Consider the following 14,907-nt stretch of genomic DNA (forward strand, 5'->3'; position numbering starts at 1 on the left):
GGTGTGTATAATTCTTCCTAAGGATGTTTGGTCAGTGTAGCAGGTGAGCGGCATATGACCTCTGCAGTCGTCTCCTAATCCTGTGCTGTCCGCTTGTTTTTAAACCCTCGAAGGGATCCTCGAAGAAATTCTATGAAGTCTCAGCGATTCCCTCCATCGAGAGCGATGAGCTTCCGTTCTCATGATCATGAGACGGGCTTCCCAGGACTTCGAGAATCCCCGAAGCCCAACGTTCTGATAATGCTAACGAACGCTCCTTAATCAAAATAACATGGTCTGAGGACCGTGGAGGTCGCTGCAAAATTTTATAGAGATCATTGTGAAATGATGTCCATTAACCCAGGTTTCTTCCGATGGCTGAAGCCTGGAGCGGTTGATACATATTAGAGGTTTCTCTATTTTTGAGCGATCGAAGGGCATTCCGACGATATCCTGAGATGGCGGTTACCTAACGTAGATGCATTGAACTCTCGGCGAGAGGCAGCCGTCACCCAGTCTACACTTGTCGGCGAACTCACGCACTCGAGCACCAAGTCATCCGCGGAGATTCTGTCTACCGGTTTAATCTTGTCAATCACGAGAGTCTGCCAAGACTTGGAAGAGTTCTAACCCTGCTCTGATAGTATCATGATCAGAGCCTCGCAGTCGCGCGCGCATCTGTTTGTCGTGCTGCTTGTCTATCTCGCGAGTTCGTTTGATCGAAGAGCACTTCCAAGAACTCTATATCCTTCTGCTACGTCAATCGGAATTTTTCAATTCTTCGAAGGCTGACTATTCCCCAGCAGTCATTCCGAGAAACAGCGGCGGCGAGACTCCGCGCGGGACCGCGGGCTCCGGTTTGATCTGGTTTTCGGCTCGTCTCCAAGGCGCTCAGGTCAAAGTCCGAGTGCTATTGCAGCTGAAAGCACAGCGCGATCCGATACACTCGTGTGCTCAGCGATAAATGGATAATCTAAACGGCGGTAAAGTGAGTGAATGGAGCCTTCCTCTCGTCAGCAAAACTCCAAATCGAAATGCTCCATTCTGAGTCCGTGGACTTCCCCGGCGTTTTCTGGGACTCGACACTTCCGATGGCGCAGGTTTCGGGGCGTTTGGAGGGAACTAGGACTCACACGAACAGGTCGGACTTCCGCCGCGGGATCGCCTGCAGGACGCGCTAGACGTCAAACACTGCACCGTCCGCTAGTCGTCACACAGCGGCTTTGGAAGTGAGGCCGAGGCAGCGCAGTCGGGAGACACCAGCCTCTGGGCCACCATATTTTAATATAGAGGTAGACCCTCTCTCCGACGTCGTCTTTCTCTGCTCTCAACCGAGGACGGGGCCCGTGGCTCCCTCTGTCGAGTGCCTCGACCACGAGAGCGTGACCGAGCTGTGCCTAGGTGATAGATAGGTATGGGCAAATCGGAGTGGCCAAAGGGGGGATCCCGGGCTCATCACTGCGCGACCATAATAGCCCAAATCAGAGCTTTGATCTTCTAACTCCGTATGGCCTCTTTGAGTGGCCCATCCCGGTTGATAAGAATCCACCAGAGGCCTCCCATTCGGGAATCTCTCCAATCATTCCTTTCCCCTTCGGGATATCCCACTCGCTGGGGAATGTAGGAACGCAGGTCTGGAAAGCGCCCTGGTGTCGATAAGGCGATGCATTCTCGAATCCTGCTCTTTGAAGGGTCGATCTCCAGCAGAACACATTGCTCGTGGATAGTTCAGGGAATCGAAAGACTAATAATTTGGAACTTGATGTCGTCCGCGAAGGCTCGATCGCCAGATGAATTTCGAAAATGCCCGAATAGAGTCATGAGGACCGGCAGCGAGCCTCGGGGACAGATCGAATTCATGGATAACCCGAAACTCTCGCTGATCTGAGCTGCCGAGTCCGAAGGCATCGACCAGGATTTCATCGACGAACACACGTCTACGTTGGAATCGAATGAAGAGCCGGAATTCCCCCTGTTCATCACATTTCGAGCCAGACATGATATTCTGCTCGTAGCCGATGACCATCGCAGAGGGGACTCCCGCTCATACTGTGCTTGGAACGAGTACCCTCAAGGAACTAGGATGCAAGCTAAGGTTTCGAGCTTGCTTTCGTGCAAAACTCTATCGCTCCATTATACGTACCTCATATTCGATTCTGAGCTCCTCTAAGATTTGCATCTACAACGAACTCCACCTAGACCTGAAAGGAACACATCGGGACCAGGTATTTCGATCCGAATAATGGGAGGATCCGACTATCCAGGGCCGAAATATATGGAGCCCAATTGATCGGGTCTCTCCGGAGGCGATCCGATTGAGCGGAGGATTCCATTAACCGGTGCTCCCATTCAGCAAAGCTCACTGTATTGCCGTAAAATTCTAAAAGATTATGAAGAGAGTCATAATATTCTCCTTCCGCGCAGGGCCAGGGGAAATAATCCCGCCTCATCAGCTTCGATTATTAGCTCCGCTCGATCATATCACGATCCCAGGAGAATTGGGAAGAGCAGTCCGTTTAATATTGCCTGGGCGAGGATATGTTCCCGGAGCTGTATAGACTCTATTCCAATCAAAGCAGTTATCGTCAGAGCGCTCTGTCTGCATTTACATTGATTCATTTTCCAAGGCACCGCTGGAACGAACCGTGATCCATCGTCCTTTGCGGGAGAATCCGCAGGATTATCATATCCGAGCAAAAAAGGATGTCCAGCTGAAATCCATCAAGGGGAGTTGTGGCGTAAATCTTAGGCTGGCATTCGGAGGCCTCGCGTCCCGGGCTCATCAAATCGAGATGGTCTTAGAATAATTCAAGCGCTTGCCTGGCTATGTCGAGCAGGCGGCACAGGAGGCGAAACAAAATGGACTCTAATTCATGTCGCTGCTCGGTGAGTGGACAAGTGAAAGCACCAAGCAAAATGTCTTGCAGCAAAATTGCAGCCTTGCGTCAAGCGATGTCTTTCCCGCGACTGGAGGGGAGAGTTATTAATGGTTACAGATGGTGCGTGCCTAGAATATCTCGACGTGGATACTTTCTAATGCGGACGATGCCGAGCTGGGAGAGGACGCGCCTCCCGCTAGAGAATCGCACCACCACAGGGAACGCATTCCGGTTGTATCACCAACTGCAGAGACTATTAGACGTGGTCCACCCACCGAGAAATTGGCAGCACGCGTATTTCCCATGGTTTTATTTTTCTTTGCTCGCGCTGATTCGCCAGAATGTCATGTTATTGGCGTGGGGGAAGCCTCAGGGAGGTCTTCGAGTCTGATCAGCAACATCTCCCGCTAATGATCAATTATTATCATCGGACGATCCATATTCAGGAATTCCTCCGCTCGTTCCAGCTTATGCCTCGATGATCCGACCCAACGAGGCACTCAGGGTGGTTGGCGGAAAAGATGGAGCTCAAATCGAGAGTAAGATGCGCTATCCGACGACGACACGCCGAATGATGTTGATGCGCAACCCTTTGTGCCCTCAGCCCTACAATCAGTCTCACAGAAAGCTCAATGCACCGCGTGCTAGGGAAACCCGCGCGAGCCAGCCCGATCGGCCGTGATAGGGTAGCTCTTGAAGAATCGTATAGTAGCTGTTGTCTTCGACAAAAGCTCACTTCAAGCTCAAAGTTGGGTCCAACCTTGAAGAGCGAAATCGGCGGCGGGGCTTCCATGAGCAGAAAAACGCACTGCTCTTGTTCCGTTCCGTCAGGCTGTGGAGTCATCAGTTAGTTCATTGAAAGCGCGGCCAAGCCGGCCCACGACAAAACGTCTCCTAAAAACCAGGCGTCAACCGCTGACCAAGTCGAGGGCAAAAACCTCCGGGGCTCCTCCGGTAGCAGCAGTGCTAGGAGACAATACCAACACGCTGGACGAGGACAGTTGTAGTCTGGCCACAGGGCTCCGAGTGAGGTAATAATCTAATAAGCAAAAAAACTCCAAAAGACACGGCACTCGCCACAGGTCACAGCTGAATGGCGACTTTTGCCACCGGGCAACGGCTCCGGTCGCAGAACGCTGGAATGGATTCAGTGTTGTCTGTCTTCCAGTGTACGGTAAACGTTCTCCAGGCCTAGTGAACAGAGCACCGGAATGACCTGATCGTTCTGTGGATTTTTGTGCTCCACCTGATCCCTTGTGTTGTTGGCCTGTATGTTGTCGTCCGTTTGTGATGCGCCTTCTTGTTCCCTATATTCTGTATGCATTTTTCCTGAGCGACCCGGCCGGATTTTCAAACGCACAGCGAAGTTTTTCCATGGACGGTGATGATGACTACTACAACGATATTTCATCCGACGAGGAGGATAATTTCCCTCAAAAAGCGTCAATTAATGACGGTGAGTCATGCGGGAAAATCAGGAAATCTGGCTTACGAGGAGTACACTAGTCGATCCGATCGACGCTTCTCGGTATTTTCGTTTCATGGGTCACGTCGGGTCCTGGGCTCACGTCCGTGCTCCCCGTCCCCGTATTATAGGAGCACATGATCGTGTCGATAAATCAGCTTAGGCGATCAAAACCTTTAATTAGCTGGTATGATCCGAGCAATTAATGGATGTCTGTCGAGACTGCTCCCGCTTCGAAGGCGGAGCTCCCGCATCCTGACAACTTTCAGGCTCATTGCTATGCGAGGCGAAACTCCGATGGCCTTTTCAAGCCGCGGCTTAGCGAGAGCGTTCCGGGCAAATCTTTTCCCTTTCGGGGCACCAACTTCCCCCGATCAGACGCGAGCAGTCGGTCGGACCGACATGTGTCATGAACCAACACGCCTCCTCAATCCAGCGCTTCCTTTGTTTTCCATTGTGAACTCGATCGATAATCATCTAGCTTCTAGGCGGAATGGTTTTCTACAATGGTTCTCCCTGAGGTCCCCCTAAATCCCAGCCTCGCACACGAAAAGCAATTCCTGCTAGAATTATAGTATCGATATTTACGATCATCATCTTCCGCAAGAAAGCGGCGAGGCCAAGCTCCAGGAACAGATCGTCACGACGAAACCCTTCCCCTCGATTTCAAGCAAGGCGGACCGACTTCGACGAACATATCGAGATACAGACTCGATCCTCAATCAGGAGAAATTCGCGTTACACTCACTCATTGTTCGTACAGCTGTAAATCAAGCGGCCGGAAGGACAGGGTGCAATCGGAGAATGACTTTGTATCGGGTTGTCTGACCGGGAGCCAATCACGGGAATCCAGGGGCTCAGAAAGGAGTCATCAATCATTACCAGTTGTTCTCCCTCGCTGGACAAGAATCCAAAGGATCTTCTGGACGAGTGGGTGAGAGACCACCTCTTCGATCAGTCAGTGAGACGCGATGACGAGGCGGGCGAGAGCGAGTCCAAGCTTCGAGTGTGTTGATACATTTCCGCACTTCACGATATGCCTTCGGCGCATTGCTGGGAACACAAACCAGCGGCAGTTTGAATACGCAGTCGGCGGCCCAGGCTCAGCTCACGCCTTGGAAGCCTCCAGCTCGGTACTCGAGTCGCCAGGAGGATTCCGAGACCTTCCTTAGAGATGAATGACCGCCCCGATTTTGATTCCGGCATTGAGGCTCATGGAATCGAGTTGGCCCCGGGCTGGCTTGTTCTTCCCCCGAAGCCGACGGGACACCCTTCGGTGGCGAATCGGGGAAAATCGGGATGATGGATACTCTGGGGCCATTACTCGCAAGTTCGCGACCACAGACGGGTAAAACATTTTTCTGTTGGACACAATAAATGCAGTCAGGACCACAAAAGTCGAGGCTCAATTAAGACGAGTGACTCTTCCGAGCGTCTCATCAGCGAGAGAACCTTGTGCGGATCCCTAAATTAGAATATGGCAGTCGTCCGACCATTGCGACACAAGAAGTGGTCGAACTCGGAATCCGCAGAGTCATGCAGTGACTCGGGAAACTTCTTCAAGACTTTCGCTCGCTTCGGAATCACACAATGGGCTGACCCTCTCAGGTCCACGCTTTCTACGGAATACTCGCAGGCCTCAGCCCCGATCCAAGAACCACCAACAAAGGCTCATGCGGCTTGCAAGCTCGTCAGCCTCTCTTCAAGCCAAGCCCCTCCTTTCAAGCCATGCTGAGCCTTCTCGGAGGGCACCGGGAAGGAAACTCGTAGTCGAAGCTAGATTCTCGCTTGCCCCCGTAGCAATGGAGTGAATCTGCCCGGGGAAAAACTACCGAGAGTCCCGAGAAAAGTACCGAGAAAGCCGCATGTATGAGATATACACATACAATAAGATCAATCTAATTTGTCCGTCCGATCTCGGGCGCACGGTATCAGGTTCCGTACCGTTCTCAGATAGAACAGAGAACCGGAGAAGTCCAGTAGGAAGTCTGTGGACAGGACAAGGCTAATGCTGAAATAGGTTTAATCAAACGTCTCTCTACTGAAATCGGAGAGGGCACCCTCTTCTGATCTTGGCTAGGCCTGGATTGCCACTGTCGCCGGTCTGCCGACGAAAATACAAAGACACACAGCGGGAGGTACCGGTCAAGATACAGTCGAACCCGCCCGACTGCTTTTGCCGTCCGAGGAGGAAGCGGAGGAGTCTCCAACCTACACGAGATTCTCCCATTTGTGGCGAGATTGCTCCGAAATAGCTGCCGTGCGACTCCCCACTTCCAACATCTTCGATGCACCTTAAAGGCTTTGTCAGACGCCTCGATGAGAGAAATTCTTCCCCCATAAAACCAACCCGGGTAGTCTAGTCGATGATACCCATAGCAGTGACCCTTGGGATCCGCTACGTAGAGTGAGCAACTCATTTCGCATATGGAGTCTCTCACTGGCCTACGTATCAGGCTCACATTGAGTTTTTCAGTCACAGATGTCCCTAGACGGTAGTCTATCATATGGGCCTCCATGGACGTAGGGATCGGGAATCATATCAGCATTTCAGTGCATATACCTCTTGAAAGCGGGTTAGACTGTATTCCAAGAGAATGGCCATCTCAAGGAGGCTGCTCTGATTCCAGGAGATTGCGGTGTCGACGGAAACAGCGCGATCACGAAGCGAGTCTTGAACGGGAGCTCAGCATCAGATAACATGTTTCCCTGGACCGTGAAACTGTACAGAGTTGACGAGAGAGGTAAATTGGGTCTCTGTACTGGGAGCTTGATCTCTGACAGGCATGTGCTCACCGCAGCCCACTGCGTCTACGGGTAAGATTCCGTCCATCGCGGGACGAACGGGCAAGGGGCTCTCGTCCGCCCTGTATATCCAAACGATGGTGACTCATACGAGTTTTTAATAGAGCATGTTCCTGGTACCAGGAAAGACTACGTCAGCGGAATCGTCGTTTTATTGGGATCGGCCAGTCCTCACCCCCGGTCTCACGACACGGTCAAGCGAACAGTGTCAGCCATACGAATGTAAGATACATCTTATCCAGTAGATTATTTCTCAAGGTCGAATCGTCAGCAAGGAGGCGTCGAACTCGTGTTGAAGGGTTGGGGGAGCGATCTCGGAACCTCCGAGGTCCCCTAAGATCGGAGGATCGCGCTCGGATCAAGCACTAATTTCACTGATTGCCCCTCATTCTCAAGGCACGACGGCTACACTCGAGAAGGCTTAGTGCGGGACATCGCTTTGCTGTCTTTATCGAAACCTGTGCGATATGGAGCGACCCTCAGACCTGTGTGTCTCCCCGAACCGCGAATGGGTGACTACGCGTGGGAGCAGGCTGTCGTAGCGGGACATGGTGTCGCTGGATATAAAGGTCATGGGAAGTCGAAAAAGCCAAGTAAGGCGCTCACCTCAACGAACTTGTGATGATCGCTAGTCATGAGACGAAACTTTTTTAAGAAAAAGCAGGGAGCTCCAATCACCTTCGCATCTTTTTCAAGAGTTCCCGAATACATTGCAATACACAGAAGTGGAGGTACAGGGCGAGTTCCGCTGCTCTTTGATGTGGGCTCGGTACGGTCAGTTCAACTCGGAGTACCAAATTTGCGCCAGAAAAGGATACCAAGGACCGTGTGGGGTGAGTCTAGAAGATTCTCCCAATCGCTTCCACCCTCTCGAATTCTGCATTCTGCCCCTGGAAACTCGCTAGGTAGATTCGATGAGGCGCGCGTGCATGCGTACCTTACTCCGAACGGGTGAAAGGTTGTCGAAAGTTCCTGTGCGAAGTTTCTTTACCGAGGCGTTAGCTGTTGGTCGGACTGGATCTCGAGGCCTGAAGTGTACAAATCGCAATCGAGTGTGTCCTAATTAAGTCGTCGTCTCTCCTTCTGGATCCTTGAATGCTTGACTTTACTGGAAGCCCTGGACTGGACAGAATAAATCGGCAAGGTCTGTCTAGGAGACGAAGTTGCTCCTCTGCGGGAGTACTCATCGCGAACCGAAATTACCCCTTAATTAAGAGAGTAATCTTCGCAGACATTCGTGATTCTCGAGTATTTTGCCCTGCGAGAGACTCAATGCTGTCCAGATCAGCCTCCATGAGGCGAGTTTTCAGCATTCGTCCCTTAATTGAGGCAGTCCCACGAGAGAAAGAATACTCCGAACCGGGTAGTCCGGCCTTGAAACCAATGCTCCGAGGGGAGAAGTATCCGAAAGAAGAGATATCTCATGGACAACGCGTTCCGAGGTAGAATGCTGCTGTTGGAAGGTAAATCTCAATGATTTATGGATCATCGTTTCTAGGGAGACTCTGGAGGCCCTCTGATGCACCGGTCGGGCCGGTCGTACAGGATGTACGTCATCGGCATAACGTCTTACGTCAAAGGACGCAGCTCGACAAAATGCCTGACGAAGTACGGCGGCGTCTTCGTACGAGTGTCCGCGTATTATGACTGGATTATGGAGAGCCTCCACCAAGACGACGGCTGGGTGCCCGCTCGATGCGAAAGCCGCAGAAAACATGAATCTTGCAAACTGTATTATAAAATACTTCAGCTTTTAAACATGTACTAAGAGGATCGAGTCTGTGTACACACACCCGATCCGTGTCAGAATTGCGTAGCAACAGTCAAGCTAGGAAATAAATGAACGGTTTCACTTGAAGCGAGTCCCGCTTCCTCCAAGCAAAAAACTCCACGAAAGTTTTTCCTTGGAGGCTCGCCACCTACTCCCTGTCCTAGACGTGTATCAGAGCGTTTTCGAAGCAAGACCCCGAGATCAGCCTCAGGGAAGCGCCGCATCGAAGCAGCGACCGAGCTGCTTTGCATGGGCATGAAATATTCAGGAAGGCATACATCACGAGCGCGGGATCTCCTGAGTTATCGGTTTGTTTTGCAATACGTCAAGCGATGTGCAACTTCAGCCGGAGATCGCTGTATACCATTTTCAGATATTCGACAAGCTTCGGATTCGACAGAAACAACGTCCTGAGTGGAATACAGCTAAAGAGGTGGACTCGGCCTTGAGAAACCATTAAACCGAGCCAACGAGACTTGCAGTGCTTAACGGGACTGTTCGGATCAAATTCCCGCCCATGGTGACGATATCTAACTCATAGAATCGTTTTGTACACACCTTGACATCCCGCATGGGATCGATCTCCCCGGAAGCCGACTTGCATGAAGGCTCCAGCTCGAGCGACGCACAGTGGTCAAAAATCAATTCCTAGGTGGACAAAACTATTTCGATGGTTTTTTCGATAGAGTTCCGTTTCCCGAATGAGGCCTGAGACTCGGAAAGGGTTTCCGGCCTCCAGCTCGCCCGCGGAGACGATATTTGAGGTCTTGAGGACGTTGTTCATTGATTTATCCCACCAACTTTATGCATGCAGATTTGAGGGAGATGAATGCTCCACGACTTGTTTCCTGCTTGACTTCCAACTTCCTACAGAAGTGGAGACCGCGCCAGCTTGCCCGAGAGTCAGACTCGGAACATCGTCTGCTGGCGCTCAAGAGATCGCTTTTCGGCGGTAATACTGGAAACGAGCTGTTGGATGTCGGATCGCCGAGATGACTCGCTTCGCCCCCGAATCGCGAGCACCGATCGGGATCCATATCCATGCTATTGTAAAAGAGGGAATCTCTCTCCACAATTGAAACGGATCAAAGCCTGTAGCGAATTCTGCATCCCGGTATCTCCGCTTATGGTCACCCACGAGCAGTAAAAGAGAGGAAAAAATATTCGAAGACACCCCAGGCCATCTCGTCTGGAGCATGCCCGGCTATAATTCGATGTCTCCGATGAAGACCTAAAATCAGCAAAAATTTGACTTTTTTTTTTTAAAGCCCTTAGCGCAAAAATGCGCAGAAATCGGAGATGTGCTTTGAAAAGCGGAAGGCTTGAGGAGCTTTTGAAAAAAAAATTCCTGGGGCAAGCCGGGGCAAAGGTCCTAAATGAGCAATTTAGGTTTTCGCCTATTGTCGGCCACGAAAGAATTTTCCCTCGGTCGTATCGATACAAATCGCAACTCTTCGGGTCGGTGCGTCCTTGTGGGGGGTCATCCACCCCTAATTTTCATCGTATCGGGTAGTCTGAACCATTCAAGTTTGAGATATGGGCGAAAAACGACCGAATAATTTTGTCCACCTAGAAATCGATTTTTGACCACTGTGCGACGTTTTCCTTGACTCGAAGTCAACGTCTCTCACGAGGAGCTCTGAACTTCCATGAGCGCTCCCAGTCGCGGCGACTGCTCAATTCTTTGCGAGGAAGTAATATTCTCTTTCCTCCCGCCAGGATAATCCCTTCGATCGAGATTGGGGGAAGTTCATTGTGTTCCCCTTTCCGCCGAGGAGAATCCAGAGGCAATTTCGGACAGCTTATACGCTAATTAGCTCACGGGTCTCATTAAGGGGGCATTCAATGAAGACGTATGAGACAACGGAGCGGAATATCCAACATTATTCATAGGAGGAGGCTCGGAGAGCTGCTAATGGGCCCTCGATCTTGGAGCGAGACACTCAATGAGGTCCAAATCCACATTGCATTATTGGGTCGAGAGAGGAGGTGATGCATCAACTCCCGTCTCCTCCGATTTTTAGGTATCATACTGGATGCTTTAGCTCATGAGGCTTTTCAAGGAATCTCAAGCTCGGAATCAAGCCTGAGGGCAAACCAGTATCCTTCTGGCTCTCAAGCGTATCGTGGAATTCTCAACGACCTTTTTCGACATAATTGAATTCTCCAGCGTGGAAGTCACATACCAATATCCTCCGATCAGTAGCGTACCCAGGGAGAGGGGGGTCCCAGGGGTCCATGGACCCAACCCAAAATCTTCATCCGTAATGCTAAGGTATACGAGCGGGCATCCATTTTGGACACGCTCAAAAAAAATTCCTTGGTACGCTCCTGCCTCCAATGGCTGCGTCTCACCTCGTAAGGCAAGACCCCGCCATAAAGAAGCGCGTCTCACATTAGCACATCAACGACGTAAGTTACCGCAGGCTCAGATTGCAGACACCGTGCGGCTCATCGAATAAGGATCCGATTCACAAGTCAGGTGAGAATGAATGATGGAAAGAAACCCGAAGAGCATCGAGAGAAAATTTATGGGAGCAGATTCGTTTTGAAGAATTAATCCGTTTTTTCGTAAGGTGACTCCGACCAACTCCCAGGCTGATATTTTGGGGGAACAATGGACCATACGCTGAGACGTTCCCGCGACTTCCACGTGCGATCTTCACCTCAGACCTCAGCTCGAGGCTCATTCCCTCCTTCAGTCATCGCCCACTATAGCACTGCAGAATGTTTTGGCGTACTGGAAAGAAGGTTCGGTAGTCTGGGTAGAACGCATCTGGGGTGGACCAATGGAAGCAAAGCATCAAACTCGTTGTCCTTCGAACGGTGGGATCTATGGTAATGGATGTTTAGACGGCAACGGGGGTGATACTCACGTCCATGGTCTTCTGTTGGACACATATCATGCTTTCCGCTCCGGAAGGTTGACACACGCATTCTGCGTACTTTTGCAAGACGGCCGTGGCCACTGGCGGTGCTGCTGCCATTTTCTTATGGAGGAGTTCCTTCAGCTTTTTCACTTCGCATTTCTTGCTGGCATCCAACTGATGTGAACGTCGTCATCCTTAGTTTTTTATTCCATACATAGTAGTGAGCGCAGGAAACGCCCTGAGAGGCCCTTCAAGCCCTCTCGACGGTCGATCCTCAGGCGGGTCGATGCCAATAAATCTATCTAGACGGGGAATATCTGCCGTGGCAGATTCTCCTTCCATCCCGGGATTTCGGACTCGCATCCCTCTCGCGCGAACTGATACCGCTACCGGACCGTGTTCGACTCGGAGCTTGTGGTGCGAGTCCTTCGTTCGGATGGAAATCCATGGATGGAGAAATCGAGAGGGAATATCGCCTGAGTTTTGCGAGACCTACTCACCACTTTCATCTTCTCCATGTAGCACGTGATCAACTCCTTGAGGGGAAAATATCGAAGTTCGAAGCTTATTACAAGACTTGAGAGTATGCTCGATAGTTGCCGACGATTGAGTATCGTGTTTGGGAAAAATCACCATTGCGGTTTCGTTGTCGTGCTTTCCCAGGCACTCTTCGATGAGGGGCCTATCCTCAGCCGGTGAGAACGAGTACGCGACGGAAACCATCAGATTCCCTAACTTATGAACATTGAGGCCGTTTGTGTATAGGCCCAGCACTTTCGACATGTGGAACTCTGAGGGCGAGAGAATAGAATGGTTACAGAGCCGGAAACTTGATGATGCCCGGAGTCGGAATTCTGATCCACTGAGCATCCAGAAATATGAACTTTTTTCGGTGGAATTTGATTTGAGCGAAGCTTCGGATGAGAAGTGCTACACGAATGGAATGTTCTCCGAATCGCTCGGAAATTTCGAGCCCATGCTAGCGACTACTCACTGTACTGATCCATATTTATGGGTTTTGTGGCGTCAGCGGTTCCAAGAAGTGCAATTGTGCAGCCAAGAGCCCCAAAAAGAGTTAGTAGCATCCGACGCATTGTCTCAAAGTCTTCGTCAACGAGTGAGAGTCTCTTCCATTCGAAGTTAGCGAGATCGCCTCTCCGATTATTCAGCTTGGCAGCTGTATAGAATCATGAGGCTTCGAGGTCAGTCTCCCGATACTCTCATATGAAGCATTTTCAAGGCCTCCTGAAAATGATGGAGAATAGTGCTATGCGTCGATGCTGGTGCCGTCCAACGATGCTCATCCTTCGCGGCAAGATCAGGAGGACCAGACCGTCCGTATGCTCTTTTAAAACGAATTCCGGAGGAAGCCTTCGTCCCTGGAGGACTACCGATATGGCAAAGGGAGATCCTGTCTACCTGATCCGATAGTTGATCAATCGACCTCGTGGACTGCTGACAGACTTGTCCATTTGAGCCCCTCTCGAGGAATCGGAAAGTCTCTTATCCTCCATTCTCTCACACGCAGAGGAACATACCGCAGACGAAATGGTCGCCGGCGACCATCGAGAATTTCCTCTCACGAGCGTGGAGGTGCGTCTTAGAGACTCTGCTAGGAGTTGGCATCAGAACCAAAATTCCCTCAAACGGAACTCCGCCCTTCAAGATGGACTTCCTACCCGGAGTAAAATGAGCACGGCTGCAGAGAGCCCCTTCAGCGCCAAGATCTCTCCAGCCGAGTGTTGGATGAACAAATGTTCCAACATGCGACATGTAGTTATGGAAACGGAGGATGGGCATCCGTCTCCCAAGCGCCATGTTTCCTGATAAGCTTAAGGCTCCACGGGGCGATTGGCAATATCGACTTCGAGCTTCTGAATATACGAGGGTCTCGACGCCGAAAACACAAAGTCCTACGTTCTGCTTTGCCGGTTTCCGCGACTCGTGACGCTTGGAGATGATCCTCAGCGAACAGCGAGCGCCATCGGTGGACTCGATATGAGACGAGAGGGAGTGCCCTCATATAAATAGGACTCCGGCACTTTCGAGCGGGAATACTACGACCGACGACTTTCTCTTGCGTACAATTCTCACTGCTGACGCTGGGCTCAGGATGCCGCATCTTTCCGGGTGCATGGACGATAAACACGGACCTCCCCCCTCTTCCTGAGGAGAGAGGCTCATGCAGTTTTTGGATCCCGTTCTCGAGACAGCTTTCCATAAATGCATGCGATAAGTGATTCCGGAAATACTCCAGAGTGAGCACCGAGTACTTTTCACCAGCTCAAGGACAAAATGGGAATGCGACAAGCGACATGATTCGGATTGATGAGAACAATAATTTGGGGCGTTTTTTCCAGAAGGCTGGTAAAAAAACTCATATGGTCGACCCCACCAGCCAGCGTTATTTCGATGGTATGGCGCTCATTCCCGCTGGATCACAGGCTGGGCATGATCTCTGAGATAGGTAGGATCCGAATTTCCCTTCACCAAATCACGATCGGATCTCTGGATGTATGGTGTTTGAATTGCTCGAGTCCGGGCAATTCGTTAGCGAAGTTCCCTCTCCCCTGCGGGGTCCCGCCTCCGAGGTATATAGAATACACGACTGCATATAGCAAGATAATGCCGGGATTCAGCGAATGACCACGAGATGGGCTCTAAGTGTAAGTGGACGTCGGCAGCGCAGATGATTACCGAGAAAAAGGTCTCTTTGGGCTTCTGTTTGCGCAATGGTCTGTAACGATGCAGCTCGCGTCTTTTTTGGCCTTCGCCGTCGGCGTTGTTGTTAGTGCAGCGCTCCATCCCAAGAGCACTTTCGCCGAGACTCAGTCAGCCCACTTACGAGCACAGACCGAAAGATAGACACTCGGGCGGACAGACAGTCGTCAATGCCACACTCGACTGGCTGAATGAATGACGCGCTGTTCAGGGTCACTCGACAGAGAAACAACAACAGCAACAACAATAGACTGAGGTCACAAGGCAAGTGAACATACGAAACTGATTCTTGTTCGGCTATAATTGATGAACTCCCTTTCGAGAGTGACTCGCCCGCCGAGTCTATGAGACACTGCGATACCTACGGAACTCTTCCAAGCTCGCGAATCTATCCGGAAGTCGCGAAATCCAAGTCAT

General features: G+C 51.0%; 2 protein-coding genes across 2 annotated transcripts; one reads left to right on the forward strand and one right to left on the reverse strand.

Moving 5' to 3' along the window:
- Positions 1 to 7,024: 7,024 nt before the first annotated feature.
- LOC100909040 (phenoloxidase-activating factor 3-like) lies at positions 7,025 to 8,896 on the forward strand. Its single transcript, XM_003748169.1, has 5 exons — positions 7,025 to 7,140; positions 7,252 to 7,350; positions 7,525 to 7,721; positions 7,825 to 7,961; positions 8,627 to 8,896. Exons 1-5 carry the CDS (start codon positions 7,025 to 7,027, stop codon positions 8,894 to 8,896), a joined length of 819 nt encoding a protein of 272 aa, XP_003748217.1.
- A 2,701-nt stretch (positions 8,897 to 11,597) lies between these two features.
- LOC114828486 (uncharacterized) lies at positions 11,598 to 12,882 on the reverse strand. The gene is made up of 5 exons (XM_029112816.1): positions 12,764 to 12,882; positions 12,403 to 12,560; positions 12,270 to 12,305; positions 11,776 to 11,943; positions 11,598 to 11,639 (listed from the first exon to the last, which is right to left on the reverse strand). The coding sequence occupies exons 1-5, from the start codon at positions 12,861 to 12,863 to the stop codon at positions 11,598 to 11,600; spliced, it is 504 nt and encodes a 167-aa protein (XP_028968649.1). The 5' UTR covers positions 12,864 to 12,882.
- Between the last annotated feature and the right edge of the window lie 2,025 nt (positions 12,883 to 14,907).

This window comes from Galendromus occidentalis, unplaced genomic scaffold, assembly GCF_000255335.2.
Source record: "Galendromus occidentalis unplaced genomic scaffold, Mocc_1.1 scf7180000077528, whole genome shotgun sequence".
Taxonomy (NCBI): Eukaryota; Metazoa; Arthropoda; class Arachnida; order Mesostigmata; family Phytoseiidae; genus Galendromus; species Galendromus occidentalis.